The sequence below is a fragment of the Podarcis pityusensis genome (assembly GCF_964106645.2).
Source record: "Podarcis pityusensis genome assembly, chromosome: 2".
NCBI classification, from domain to species: Eukaryota; Metazoa; Chordata; class Lepidosauria; order Squamata; family Lacertidae; genus Podarcis; species Podarcis pityusensis.
This window is the reverse complement of record NC_138029.1, coordinates 109455975-109471655: the sequence shown is the minus strand read 5'-3', so window position 1 is coordinate 109471655 and position 15681 is coordinate 109455975. Positions and strand designations below refer to the sequence as shown.

The window sequence follows — 15681 nt, the reverse complement described above, 5'->3', positions numbered from 1 at the left end:
CCATATGCACTTGTTGAGTAAAACTTTTCATTGACTGAACCATCTCTTTCCTAAATTCCATAAACTGTTGTGTAAGGAAATTAGTGTGTTCTGCTTTCCCTACTTTTTCTAATGTCTCCTCTTGCACACTTGCACGTCTTTTGTCCATAGCAGATTTCCTAGTAACCGTTCCTGCATCTTGCTTACCCACCATATCTTGGCCAGCAGTATTTCCCACAGTTCGGCACTCTTGTTTTGAACTCTGCATTTCCTGGCTCAGCCCAGAAGTGTAGATATTTCCCCACTCCCAGAATGAACCATGAAATTTTAATTTCCCTTTAAACAACCTACCGTCTCCTAGCAATCCCTCAAGGCAGTAAACCAAAAACAGACAAAAGAAAAGCATAAAATAATCCAAAAACAGACAAAGGAAAAGGCATAAAATGATATCCCACTAAATCTATAAAATACAAAAATAACAGTTCCCACACCCAGGCCCTTAAAAAACAGAAAATGCAAAACAATTCCAGATCAAATCAGATCAATCAAACAAGACCATTCCCAATCCAGCCGACATATAAAATTAATATAAAAGCATATACTTCTCTTCAGTCCTGTCCTTTCCTTTTCCCAAAGGTGGTGGGAAGTAAGAGTTAGTCCAACTTTGTATAAATCCAAGATGTACTTCTAAATTAAAAGTCCAAGTCCAAATTCAAGTCCATGTAAACTGTTCTTTAGTACCGTATTTTTCACTCTATAAGACACACTTTTCCCCTCCTAAAAAGTAAGGGGAAATGTGTGTGCATCTTATGGAGCGAATGCAGGCTCCATGGCTTCAGCGAAAGCAACGCGAAGCTTCCGGAGCGCAGCAGGAGCCGCAGCCCCAGAGTCGTCCGCAACTGGACCTAACAGTCAGGAGTCCCTTTACCTTTAATACCACTTTAAACAGCCATGGCTTACTCAAAGAATGCTGGGTGCTGTAGTTTACGTAGGGTTGCCATATTTCAACACCCCCCTTTTTTTGCCAAATCTTAAAAAAAATGAAAATCGCCAAAATCTACACTACCAACGTGGGCTGCCGCACATCCGGATTTTCCAAGACATTTTAGTGATTTTCTGCCCAGACGCTGTTTACAAGGGCTGAATACTGACTGTGTCCAGGAAATTTTGGACGTATGGCAACCCTAAGTTTATGGTGCTGAAAGTTATTAGAAGACCCCTGTTCTCCTCACAGACCTACAGTTTCCTACAGAATCAGACAGGATTTTAAAAAATTAGTAATCTACTGTATAGACCACAGGAGCAAATCAGATCCACTTTCCCCTTCCCAAAAGCAGCAGCTCAAAGCACCTTATGAACAATGAAAACAAGCATTAAAAATAACAGAAAACGTTGTTGTTGTTGTTATTTTATTTCTACCCCGCCCATCTGGCTGGATTGCCACCAATAGTCACCAAACCAAAAAGCAGCATCAAGGAAGAAGAACATAAAGGGTCCAAGTGAAGAATCAATAAACTAACAGTTAATAAATTTGCTGAACTTGCAACACAAGTTCCACAACTTGGGCACAATTATAGCAGTTTGAAGTACTTCTGCAAATGATGAAATAACTCTGATGAAAGTTGCCTTCCCTGAGGATGCCATGCGAGTGGCAGCTGGCCTTTGGGACTGCATGTCTTAATAGGGAGCCTGCCTCTAATTGTTCATCTTGAAGTTTGATTCCCTGAGGCTCCGTGATGTGCAGGAAACTTCCTTGCATTGTCCATTAGATTCTGGAGACGCAGCAACAACAGCCCCTTCTTCAGTAAGATCCCCATAAAGCCAGCTCCCCTCCCCTCCAATGCCCTGCAAGAAGGAGGCTTAAGCTGTGGGAGGTCTCTAGGTACATGTAGTTGGGGTGCAATTCTCAGCCAGAATAGCAAAGATGCTGGAGTTGTGGGGAGAGGGAAGATCCAGCTTCTCCCTTTTATTTAATCTTTGAGGCTCTACAGCTATCTTTCCAACCTTTCTGATAGTCTATATTCCTATCTGTTTCCATTCTCCTGATCTTACTCTCTCCCTTTCCCACCACAAACACACACACAAAGAGTGGACGCTTCCTCCCATCTAACTTCTAACTGCATTCAACTCCTTTCTCTCACCTCTATTTTCTATCACAAGTAAACACATCGACATTTAATTCATTATAGTCTATAATCTCTTTCCTGGGAACATAGCATTTCCTTTCTTCACATTCCACATCTATCATCCATCTGCCTGCCTGCCTGCCTGCCTGCCTCTTTGTACCTCTCCACACCTGTCTGCTTCTCTTTGCTCGACTTTCTCCTTCCATGCTGCCAGCCTCTCCCTCAAGCCAACTTCTGCCACAGCCTGTGATCTCTGGCCATAGCTTCTGGACCATAAAAGCCTATCCAGAGTGCATCTGTTGATGGGAGTGAAGCCCCGAGACAAGCTGACTGCTCTGGTCTCCAACAAGTAGCAGAACAAAAACCAGAGCAACGGATTCATCCCTGGAATAGAAGCAAAAGTTGTATCCTTAGTCATCACACAAGAAAAGAAGTGGAAGAAGGGAAGGCTATTGTTACGAAGACAGAAGTGAGGTTAGGAAGGGGCCGACCCAGCAAAAGAAAAAAAACTTTGTACCAATATACGTGAGATGAAAAGGAGATCTGAGATTAAGCGGCGTTTAGTTTATGTCTTTCGATCTATGGGAAGCAGCCTTTTCCTTCATGCAGAGGTGAGTACTGTAATTTGCTTTATTTACTCCTGCCGGAAGTTTCTAGTCCTTGTGGTTTTGCAAATTTTTGTGCCAATAGGCTTTTGCATCTGCCTCCTCAGAAAAACTCTTTAATGCATATTTGTTCTGATTTGCCCTCATGGTGCTCTCTGAGCGGTCATACCCAACCCCACTTTTAATACAGTTTGTGCCTGCAGAAGTTTTCAGATGGTCATATGATTCCCAAACAGAGCACAACCTGTAACATGCTGCTGAAACCCTGTAACTTTTTATACCACAGCTTTTCCAGTTTACTTTTGTCCTGCTGCATGTGGACAGCAATAACACACTAGCGTTGGGGAAGTATCACAGAACTGAGGGCTCATCGACACTTCCGCTTGTCCGTTGCCTAGAAAGAGCAGTTTTCCCCAGGAGAAAGCAGCGGAGCAAGAGGAAGTGTGGAGAAGCCCTAAAGCAGGATAAATCCATTACTAATTCACTGTTGGGGGGACGCGGGTGGCTCTGTGGGTTAAACCACAGAGCCTAGGACTTGCCAATCAGAAGGTCGGCGGTTCAAATCCCCATGACAGGGTGAGCTCCCGTTGCTCGGTCCCTGCTCCTGCCAACCTACCAGTTCGAAAGCAGTTCAAAGCGCAAGTAGATAAATAGGTACCGCTCCAGCGGGAAGGTAAACGGCGTTTCCGTGTGCTGCTCTGGTTCGCCAGAAGCGGCTTAGTCATGCTGGCCACATGACCCAGAAGCTGTACACCGGCTCCCTCGGCCAATAAAGCGAGATGTGCGCCGCAACCCCAGAGTCGGTCACGACTGGACCTAATGGTCAGGGGACGCTTTAAATCACTGTTACTGTGTCAATAACACGTTGCAGAAGACACATGCAATAACACACCCTTCTAGAAGTGTCCTCTGTTGATTTTTCTTTCTGGGCTCCCCCACCCCACAACTTCCTTATACATTCCTTGTTTGAAGTTGCTCTATCCCTTGACTGTATTGTTTCCATTTGTCTTTTTCTGCACCTCGTTCAGTTCTACAGAACTGTGGGAGAGTCGGAAACCAAAGCAAAACACAGTTTTCAGTATTTATTACTATTGTTGTTCGTTGAATTTGTATACTGCCCTTCATCCAAAGATCCTGGGGCAGTTCACAACATAAGAACACAAAATGAGAATACAAAATACCAGTACATAATAAACCAAAGACAAACCAATAACACCCACAAAAAAACACATTTAAAAAGCCATAACAAAACCCAAATAAGCCCATAGGAAGTCCACGGGTTGAAAGCTTGGCATATTAATCCATGTCATATTAAATCACTTTGAGATGTTTTATAGGAAGTGATTCACTAATTAAATCGTCACCATCACCATGCTCCTTTATTTTCAGTCCCTTTCCTAATAATTACTGGCACTGAATTGTTTTGTCTCTCTTTTTATTCATTACAGCACACTGATATAATAAGTGAGCTTTCTGATATGGCCCCAGGATGTATTGGGAAAACCTTGGGAGCCCACAGCCCCATTCAGACAGTGTTAACATGTTTGAGAAATTCAGACCCCTTTTGCCCTGGTATGCATCACTTTAGCCTTAGCCTGAATTTCACTTGCTCTGCTGTTGCCTGTTTAGACAATTTTGGTTTCGGAGCTCTTCAGAATCTGAGACTATGATGAATAGTTTACTGTCATTATTAGAAAACCTGACTAGTTCAAGTTGCACCCTTGACTTGCTTATGAATCATTTAAGTAAAAGTAGTCTCTCTCTCTCTCTCTCTCTCTCTCTCTCTCTCTCTCACACACACACACACACAATTTCATATTTTAGAATATTCATTTAAACAACTTTGATATTTTAAGGGAAGTCATTGATATTTTAAATGACTTCCCTTAATACTTAATATCTTAATACTGCCAACATTTTCAAATGTACACAATTTTCACCCATATATTCAATAAACATTTTCCAATCTTATTTAAACGTATGTGAGGGGAAAAGCAAAACCCCACAGCTTTCTTGCCCCCACAAACTGTCAAATTGGATTGCAGACAACTAAGTTCTACTCAGAGTAGAGCCAATGAAATTCATCAGTGGGTCTACTTTGAGTAGGAATAGCAATACAGACAGTTGTCTCCCCTTGGTCTCTTGGGTTTTTTTAACCAGTAACATAATCCATAAGAACAGTGAATCTCCACCAGTGAGATCTGCAAGCTTCATTCAGGTGCTCTGTGGTGTTGTTCGTATTAAATATGAATATTGCATAGATATAAATGAGTATGAATATGGTATATTGATATACATATAGATATTGTATATGAATAATTGTACTTTTATTCTACGGAATGCAATTTGTAATACAACAAAATAGAACACCAGAAATTAAAACAATGAAAATCCAATTAAAAATCACACAGCATCTACTACAGCACTTTACAATTTGTTACAACAAGCAGAAACATAATTAAGGGTCCACCCAAACCTTGGTTTAATGTGGAATGTGAACTGCTTGTGCCTCCTTCAATTCCCCTACATATTTGCATTGTTCTCCACCTGTTGCTGTCCCACACTATATCCTCCCTAAATCAATGCAGCTCTCGTACTTGGATTTTCAAAGCATAGGCAATATCCAGTTTTGAGGGCGGGAAAGTGGTGGACAGCAGCAGCTGGAGGAGAATGCTCTCAGTAGAGCATGAGATGCAATCTCAGGGTTGTGGGTACATTTATTAAAGATCACAACATAAAGATCAATGCATGTGGTCCCTTTCATGTACCCTCCAGCATTTCTCCAGTGAAAATAGGGGCGTCGTAACAACAGTTTTACTATTAATATCCTGCTCCTCTGACTGGGTTGATCAAGCCACTTCCAACATATATAAAAACATAATAAAACATTAAACATTTAAAAAACTTCCCTATATAGGACTGCCTTCAGATGTCTTCTAAAGGTTGACACAATCGCCGCTTGGATCCCTAGTATACTCTAGAGCAGAGTGGTCCAACACGTGGCCCTCAAGGCCTTTTTGGGCGGCCCTCAGCACCATATGCTGCCCACCACCTGCAGCCTTCGCACTGCCTTCCCAAAGCCGGACAAGTGAGTTGCTGGGCTTTGCAAAGGAGGAGCGAGGGCTCTGACAGGGTCTTGGGGTCCCCCTGCCTCCTTCCCAAAGCCCAATTAGTGCTTTTCCAGCTTTAGGAAGAAGGTGGGAAGGTTCTAGGATGCCGTCGGAGCATCGTGCCTCCTTCCCAAAGCCCAGCCCTCACTTCTCTGGCTTTGGGAAAGCAGAGTAATGAGTAAAGTTTGCCATTTACTTATTGAATATTGCTTTATTTGATGCAAGTTGTTTATTTTAAAGTTACGTTTTTATTATGGCTTCTTTGCATTGGGTCAGATCATTATTAGGTGTGAAATTTGCTGTCTATTTGGTGGTTTCTTCAGCTTGTAAACTGCCTTGTGCATAGCAATATAGAAAGGTGGCATGCAAATTAAAATTAAAAGTGAAATAGAAATGAAATCTAATCCAAGCCCCTGCAATGCAGGCATATGCAGCTGTCCCATATGGGGATCAAACCCACAACTTTGGCATGGTCAGCACCACACTCTAACCTTCTTTGGCAATCACTCGTAGCCAAGTAAGATTGTCTTCCACAAAAACAGTCTTAACAGTGAGTCTGTAAGTGACTGTGGAAGCCAATTCTAGATCCACATGACCTTCAGCTGTGGAGACATAGGTTTCTGGGCGGGAGTTGATCATGGTGAAGGTTTGCCATACATGCCTTCCTCTTAGCCCTGAGTTCATGCTTCTTCAAAGTCCACGGCACTTTTGGTAAGGACTGTTCTCTAACTGGAGTGCTCACAGGCCAGTGTTTCCCAGTTGTCAGTGTTTATACTACATTTTTTTAGATTTGCCTTGAGACAGTCTTTAAACCTCTTTTGTTGACCACCAGCATTACGCTTTCCATTTTTAAGTTCAGAATAGAGTAGTTGCTTTGGAAGACAATAATCAGGCATCCTTACAACGAAGTTGATGTTGATGTTGAAGAATCATTGCTTCAACACTGGTGATCTTTGCTTCATCCAGTACACTGATATTAGTTCACCTGTCTTCCTAAGTGATGTGTAAGATTTTTCAGAGAATCTTTTGAGAAGTTGGAGATGGCGTTTGTAAGTGGTCCATGTTTCACAAGCCTACAGTAAGGTTGGTAGTACAATAGCTTTGTAAACAAACTGAGTCATCAAGCCTACCTAGAGGCACTGAAGACTGCCTCCATTGCATCCCCAGCACAGCTTTAACGCGTATGGAGATGACAGCAGCCCGCTAACTATAACTTGGACCAAAACTTTATTATTATTTTTTAAATAATATTTATTAAAGGTTTAAGAATAAAAGAGAAAAATAAAAAAGAAAGAGAAAAAATAAACAATACAAATCAATACATTACAATGCATATAAAAAAGCAAAAGACACAATACATCAAAACAAAAACAAAATCAAAAACAGTTAAAAACAGATCCAATATTTCCATATCTTTATCTTTCATTAACTTGTTTCATCGACCTCCTCACACCTCCCTTTTTGTGTTCTAGTTATTAATTATTCCAGCAAATCCTTTCCATCTTTCACTATTTTCTGTCATTTAATTATCTTAATTTATTTTAACCTTATCTTACCATTAAAACCCTAAAACTTATTTATACTTAGCTCCTTATAACATTTCTACTAAAGCCATATAATTTCATTCCAACATTTTTCTAACACTCATTAATTTTGCAACATTTCTCTAAATAAATTTTTTTTTAACTTTTTTTTCCCAATCTTCCTCCACCGTCTCTTCTCCCTGGTCTCGGATTCTGTCAGTCCTTTCTATCAATACCATATAGTCCATCAACCTGGTGACCTTCTGTCCGAGGCTCTTAACTCTCTTCCATGTCCCTTCTGCAGATCTTCTTCATGTTTATACATGCACTTTACTTTATCTTCTGCTGATCTTGTTCTTAATTTCCTTCCTTTAGCACTGAGGAGTAGATCTCGGGGAAACTCCAACCTAACAATGTCTTTATTCCTTCTCGACAGGTCAGCCCATTCTCCATAGTCAGAACTAAAGTCCAAAAGATATTTCAGAGCGCCGCTCTCCCCCTGACCCAAATCCAGTTCCCAAAGGCCAGAGCATCCCTGCATAGGGGGATCTATCCAACTTTCCTTCTCCAATCCAAGCAGGGCTCCATCCCACCAAGTCTGGCTTTCTCTAGATTCGATCATAAAGGGCAACAGCTTATGTTCATCAAATTGCCTCTGCGAGGCCGGGGCTCTCTCCACTTGAATTACTTGAGGTTCAACAACAACATTCTCCTTCATCTTCTCCACAGCTTGCCATGTCAAAACAGATTCCTGGGTCAATTCCTGAGTAATTTCTGTATAGGTATTCCCTTTTTGTCCCGACTCAGACATTTTTTGTCCCAAATTGTCAATTTTAATAATCCTCACATCCATCTTCTCATGAAGCTGTTCCAATAGAGCACTTGTCTTGCAAAATGCAATCACTAAGGCTTCTTCTGTCAACATTTTTGTCCAAGGTCAGACTCTGATTCTCACGCTCTTTAATCTATGCAGCTGGAAAATTCCCCAGCTCCACTCCTGCAACAGTTTCAAAAGCTCCCTCTAGGGGAAACAATTTCTATTTGTATCCATCCTTTTAAACGCAGATCCAGCGACAGAGTTAGTTTCGATTTTCAGTTACTTTTTTTTCTCCTTTTTAAATGCAAAAGGAAACAATGGAAACAATATATTTATCTTATTTAACTATCTGTCAACATACGTTTTATTCACAGTCAATGAACTTTCCCAAAACGTCAATCTTACTGGCAGCCAGTTCCCAGGTTCGAAACGGTGGTGATTTATCTTTCTTCACTCTCTCTCCTGCAGGCTTAAACAATCTAGAATTTCCCCCCTCTTCTCCTGCTTCCAAGGGGGGTTTAGTAGTTTCAACCGATGGAGATTTAATCCTTTACAAAAGACTTTCCAGGCTTTAGCTTGCAACGTCTTTGCTTTCAATCTATTTACGAAAGAGGAAGGCGGACTTCCTGTTTGAAGCCTTCCCGTTTCGATGCCAAATTAAGAAGTTTAAAGATCCAATTTTCTGTTCTACTCAAGGGTTGTTGTTTAGAGTCCAATTGTCCACAGGAAATAGTCAGTGCTCTCCAGCAACAGCAATGCGGCTTCACTCCATGAAAGAAGCAGTCGATTCGAAGCACCGCGCCGCTCACCCCACGTCGCTCCGGATCCCCAAAACCAGGTTTCCCCGTGAGTAGGGGAGGCACAAAAGGTGCCAGCCGAATCCCACGTCCACAGGCTTCTCCTGCCTGTGGTTTTTGATGGGTCTCCACCTCGCCATGCTGGTCCAGACCCTGATATCCATGGAGCTGATTACTCCAGATCAGAGGAAATCCACCATTGCCGGAGGCGCTAACGCGGAAGTATAACTTGGACCAAAACTTTAGAGGCCGGAGCTCAAATGCCAGTCCAAGTATGGAAGTCCTATGAGAGGTGGTGGACCCTCCTTCCTTGGTGGTTCTTAAGCAGAGGTTGGATGGCCATCTGTTGTGGATGCTTTAGTTGAGATTCCTGCACTGCAGGGAGTAGGACTAAATGATCCTCAGGGTCCCATCCAACAACGAAGTTGATATTGAAGTTGATGTTGATGTTGAAGAATCATTGCTTCAACACTGGTGATCTTTGCTTCTTCCAGTACACTGATATTAGTTCACCTGTCTTCCTAAGTGATGTGTAAGATTTTTCAGAGAGGTTTTTGAGGAGTTTTGAACTTTTGAGAAGTTGGAGATGGCGTTTGTAAGTGGTCCATGTTTCACAAGCATACAGTAAGGTTGGTAGTACAATAGCTTTGTAAACAAACTAAGTCATCAAGCCTACCTAGAGGCACTGAAGGCTGCCTCCATTGCATCCCCAGCACAGCTTTTCCGGGTATGGAGATGACAGCAGCCCACTAAGTATAACTTGGACCAAAACTTTAGAGGCCAGAGCTCAAGTGCCAGTCCAAGTATGGAAGTCCTATGAGAAGTGGTGGACCCTCCTTCCTTGGTGGTTCTTAAGCAGAGGTTGGATGGCCATCTGTTGTGGATGCTTTAGTTGAGATTCCTGCACTGCAGGGAGTAGGACTAAATGATCCTCAGGGTCCCACCCAACTCTACAGCTCTATGATTCTTGGAGAAAGCACAATCTCCCAGACAAATAACTGTTGCTTCCATTTGCTGGTTGTCTGTGATTCATTAAGGTCTCCTTGATGTTACAGATGATGTACAGGGAAGCATCACGGGAAGAAGGTAACCAAAGCTACCAAGGAGAATTCATCTTACTGGGAGTGGCTGACCGCCCACGCTTGGAGATGCTGCTCTTTGCCATTATCCTGATCTGCTACGTGATGACCCTGTTGGGAAACACGACCATTATTGTGGTGTCGCGGCTGGACCCCCATCTCCACACCCCCATGTATTTCTTCCTCTGCAACCTCTCCATCCTTGACCTTTGCTTCACCACCAGTGCGGCCCCACTGATGCTGGTGAACTTCTGGAGGAAAAGCAAGACCATCAGTTATGGTGCCTGTGTGGCCCAGCTCTACATCTTCCTTGCTCTGGGCTCCACGGAATGTGTCCTTTTGGCTTTTATGGCCTATGACCGATATGCTGCAGTCTGCCATCCGCTGCGCTACACTACCATTATGAACCATTCTGTATGTTTCACAATGGCTGCCATCTCCTGGGTTAGTGGCTTCAGCAATTCACTAGTGCAGACCGTGATGACATTTAGGATTCCACGATGCGGAGAGAACCGAATAGACCATTTTTTCTGTGAGGTGCCCGCCTTTATCAAATTGGCCTGTGGGGACACCTCACTCAATGAGGTTGTCCTTTTTTTTGGCACTGTGGCCATCCTTCTGTTACCAGTGGGCCTGATCACCATCTCTTATGCCTACATTGTGGCAGCTGTGTTACGGATCCGCTCAGCCAAAGGCAGGCAGAAGGCCTTCAACACCTGTGCTTCCCACTTGATCGTGGTGTCGCTGTTTTACGGGTCAGCCATTTTCAGTTACCTCCAGCCCCGATCCGGCTACTCCCGTGACCAGGAAAAGATGGCCTCCCTTTTCTATACATTTGTCACCACCATGCTAAATCCACTAATCTACACCCTGAGGAACAAAGAGGTACACAAAGCTCTTGGAAGGGTAATGAAGAGAATCCCAATAGCTCCAAACTTTTAATAATAAAAAAATCTCTCATTAATTATCTGTATGATTCCCCTTCCTGTAGGAATCTGTTGCTTTTCTAGGTCCTATATTAATGAATGTTTGTTTTGTGAATGTTTTATTGCTGTTATGATTACTGCAATCTTATGATGCTGTAATATTGTTTTATTGAAATTGTTACAGAAAGGTGGGGTGGAGATGTTGAAACATTCATCTGATATCTAGCTCATGTCCCCTATTCTCTCTCTCCCATAACGCCAAAACTGGTGGACCTCAAACGAAGCTGACTGTCGAAAGATAAAAGAAATTATTTCTCCTCAAAGCGCATATATAAATTTTGGCGCTTGCTCCCACAGGAAGCAGTGATGGCCACCAACCTATAAAGCCTTGTCTTCCATGCTTTTCTCCAACCCTCTTTTAAAAGCTGTCATTGGCTACTAGTCACAATGACTATTTTCTACATCCTCTGTCAATACCAGTTTCTAGAAGATGCAGGAGGATAGAGTGCTCTTGTACTTGCTAGTTTTCTGCAGGCATCTGTGAGACGACTAGAGGGGCCTCTGACCTGTTCCAGTAGCCTCTCACATTCTTGATGTGCTCCTAAATTTTCTCTATATTGAATGGATATTTTTAGAGATTGCATTTCTGTTTATTGTCAAGAGGTTTTCACCGCCACAGTACACTAAGGGGTGGGTTTTCTCTAACTGCAGAGGGTAGGCCATCTTCTTCCATTTTTGACACACTATGATTTGTAAACCAATATTTTAGATTGCAGCATGGTTAAAAACGTTTTCCATTAGGAAATGCTAAACCCCTATTGGTGGAGTGTTTTCGCTGCTACTCTGGGCTTCTTACCAGCTCATAAAAAGTTGAATAGTTCTTCCCATTTTTTGAAGTAAAGTTTCGCTCACCTTCAGTGGTATATTTGACATCAGTAAATAGGATTTGTGTATGTTCATCTTTATTACTGAATTCCTAGCCATCCAAAAAGTTTCACATTTCCCCAATTGTTAGATGTTTACTTCTTTCTTTAATTTATTTGTTATGATTAAACATTACTACATATTCCAGATTAGTGGTGGATTTATACCCGGGCATCCGCACACATTTGATGTCTTAGAATGTTTCCCCAGTGACACTGCAGTATTGGCATCTAGAGGGGTAGAAGAGAAGAGTTTGGAATTGATATCCCGCTATATCACTACCCTAAGGAGTCTCAAAGCGGCTAACATTCTCCTTTCCCTTCCTCCCCCACAACAAACACTCTGTGAGGTGAGTGGGCGTGAGAGACTTCAGAGAAGTGTGACTAGCGCAAGGTCACCCAGCAGCTGCATGTGGAGGAGCTGGGAAGCGAATCTGGTTCACCAGATAACAAGTCCACCGCTCTTAACCACTACACCACAGAACAAAAACAGAAATTAAACTGGAAGGTTTACGGTATGAAAAGTTACAAGATTTCAGCAGGAGCTACATGGTGTGCACTGAAATATGACATGCACAGAAACAAAGCAGCATGTCTACCCCAAATATTTGCAGGTATAAACAGCATTGAAGGTGGGATCACAAAGATAAACAATAACCTGTCTGGATGGCCACTGTGAGAGAAGGATGCTGCACTGGTCGTTGCCATGATCCAGAAAACTCTTCTTATGTTCTTATATATGCAATGTTATGCACAGTCTTTGAGCGGTGAGAGATTCCAGTGGTTCCTGCCTTTACCCAGACCTCCAGTTGAAGGTCAGCAGACACTGGGATCTTTAGAATATATGGTTTTATTTACACATATATATAACGTGAGCACAGGATGGAGGACCTCACAGCACTAATACCACTAAATCTTGCTTCCTCATTTAGTTTCCAGAGGAACCCCAAAGTTCAACACACAGAGCAAAACATGTCTCTCTCTCCAGTTTACACAACCAGGGACGTCTTTACCATTGGGTGTAGTGGCGCAGCGAGCCAGGGCGCCAAACAGTGGACAGCACTAGGTGGAGAGTCCAGGGAGGGGGGAGTGCGGAGGTAAGCGAGTCGGAGCGGGGGCTTGGTGTCTGCATGCCTCCAGCACTCATCGGAGGCAGGAAGGCTCCAGATGCTTTCCTGCAGTCCGGAGCTCTCTCCGCTAGCTCCGCGAAACACCACCTCCTCGGCTGCGTGGTGTGTGCTTGCACCCTGTGCATACAGTGGCGTAGCGTGGGGGGTGCAGGGGGGGCTGGCCGCACCGGGCGCAACATCTGGGGGGGCGCTCGCACTCGCAGCTCTCTGCCCCTACCTGGCTCACTCACTCTCTCTCACTGCGGTGCTGGCTGTGCGAATCCGATCCGAGCCGCTGGGTCGCCGCTCACTGTGGAGGGGGTGGGTGCCAGGCGTGCGGTGCGGAGAGAGAGCGAGGGACTATCTGGGGGAGGGACAGTGCAGCGGCCGCCCAGCGCAGCGCTGAGCGCGGGAGAGAACCACACCAGACCAGCCCAGGCAGCAGCAAGAAGAAGCTGGCAGCGGCGGCAGGTTAGGGGTTAGGGGGCACAAATTACTTGCTTTGCCCCGGGTTAGGGGGCGCAAATTACTTGCCTTGCCCCGGGTTAGGGGGCGCAAATTACTTGCCTTGCCCCTGGTGCTGACAACCCACGCTACGCCGCTGTGTGCATAATAAACGTGACTCTACCACCGCTCCCCCGGTCTACTCTACCTTGAAAGATCCCCACACTCGAGGTTACACGCTGCAACTACTGCCCCCAGCGCCCCTCCCTCCTTCCCCTGCTTCTCCACCGCCTTGCACGGAGCCTGCCTCCTCCCGTTGCCGCCACCGCCTCTGCACTCCTTCACACGAACCACATTTCCTTCCCCTGCCCAATCCCCTCCCATTCACACTCCCCCCCCTTTCTCCCCAAGCAAGGATGGGGAGACTGCAGCTGAGTGAGCGTGCTTCTCTGCTGTGGCGACATGGATGGCCCAGCTCACTTCGCCTGTCCCTGCCCAGAGGAGGCCCCTGCCTGCCTCCCATGCCATCCCCATCATGCCTGGCTGCCCAGCCCCACACCATGATTCCGCCGCAGGAGTTGAAGCCCGGTCGCGCATGGGCAGCGCGGGGCAGTAGCGCAAGGGCAGGAGCAGCCTTTCCTTAAAAAAGGTCTACAACTCTGGGAAATGGGGGGGGGGCACTGGAGGGATCTTTGCACCACGGCGCCAGATATGCTTAAAACGGCCCTGTACACAACTCAGGATGTTGTTCTATGTACCACACAGGTGAGGTGGCAACAGGAAGGCAACTGTTATGTACTGAGTTGAATAATAATAATAATAATAATAATAAATTTTATTTATATCCCGCCCTCCCCAGCCGAAGCCGGGCTCAGGGCGGCTAACAACAATCAAATAATCAAAAAATCAAATAATCACACAATCTAAAAATATTTCATTATAAAAATTAATTAAATCAAATTGATGGCAACCAATTAAGCAAAGTTCTGTGCAGGTTGCCAGAGGAGGGAGTCAGGCTGCGCCCTGATCAAAGGCCTGGCGGAACAACTCTGTCTTGCAGGCCCTGCGGAAAGATGTCAAGTCCCGCAGGGCCCTAGTCTCTTGTGACAGAGCATTCCACCAGATTGGAGCTGCAGCCGAGAAGGCCCTGGCTCTAGTTGAGGCCAGCCTAACCTCTCTGAGGCCTGGGACCTTGAGGATGTTATTATTTGCAGATCGTAGGTTTCTCTGTGGGGCATACCAGGAGAGGCGGTCCCGTAGGTACGAGGGTCCTAGGCCGTATAGGATCCAAAAGGCTGCAGTCTGATTGGTCCTAGAACAATAGGATTCAGAATGCAGCAGTATGATTGGTCCGCAGGAGCCACCCAATCCAGCTCCAGGTGGAAGTGAATCCGCAACCTGATTGGCCTACAGGAGAATCCCAGAATTAGCCAATCATCTGCGGCCCGTTGTGTAAATAATGTATATAAAGCAGATATTTGGGGGGAACTTTCATTCCTCACTACTATGAGCTGAATAAAGAGCATGAAATCCACACTCGACTCCGAGTATATTTCAGCAACTCATTTGTTCCTATAATCAAAATAAAAAAATCCTTCCAGTAGCACCTTTAAGACCAACTAAGTTAGTTCTTGGTATGAGCTTTCGTGTGCAAGCACACTTCTCACAGAGCAACTTCTTTGGATATGCTAAATCATAGTACTTAGCAAGCCAAAGCCACCACCTTGACAAAGGAACCGGTTTGGCAGGTTACTCCTTACCCATTGTACCTGACAGATACATGATCAAAGGTTTTGGAAGGGACCCAGGTTATCATCCAGACTGATGCTTCCTCCAAAACTCATAACAGTATGTTCATCATTAAAGCACAACTGCCAAACAAAACTCAACCTCCAAGAGCAAGTCCATAAAGAGAGCCAAAACAAACAAACATATCTGCTGAACTTGAAACACATTGGGCACAATAATAGTTAGAATAATTGGGAATGCTTCTGTAAATGAATAAACAATGCCAGTGATAGTCACCTCTCCTGAGGATGCTCACAATTGCCTTCCTGTTGCCAACTCACCTGTGTGGTACATAGAAGAACAACGTCCTGAGTTGTGTACAGGGCCGTCTTAAGCATATCTGGTGCTGTGGTGCAAAGATCCCTCCGGTGCCCCCCCTTTCCCAGAGTTGTCAACCTTTATTAAGGGGAGGGGACCCCAAAGTTGTTGACCTTTTTCAGGAAAAGCTGCTCCTG

The 15681-nt window shown here is 44.4% G+C and overlaps 1 protein-coding gene across 1 annotated transcript; it reads left to right on the top strand.

The window, feature by feature from the left end:
• Nucleotides 1-10012: 10012 nt before the first annotated feature.
• LOC308465100 (olfactory receptor 2G3-like) lies at nt 10013-10978 on the top strand (the record flags this gene model as incomplete). Its single annotated transcript, XM_080984945.1, has 1 exon — nt 10013-10978. The coding sequence occupies one exon, from the start codon at nt 10013-10015 to the stop codon at nt 10976-10978; it is 966 nt and encodes a 321-aa protein (XP_080841071.1).
• Nucleotides 10979-15681: the final 4703 nt, after the last annotated feature.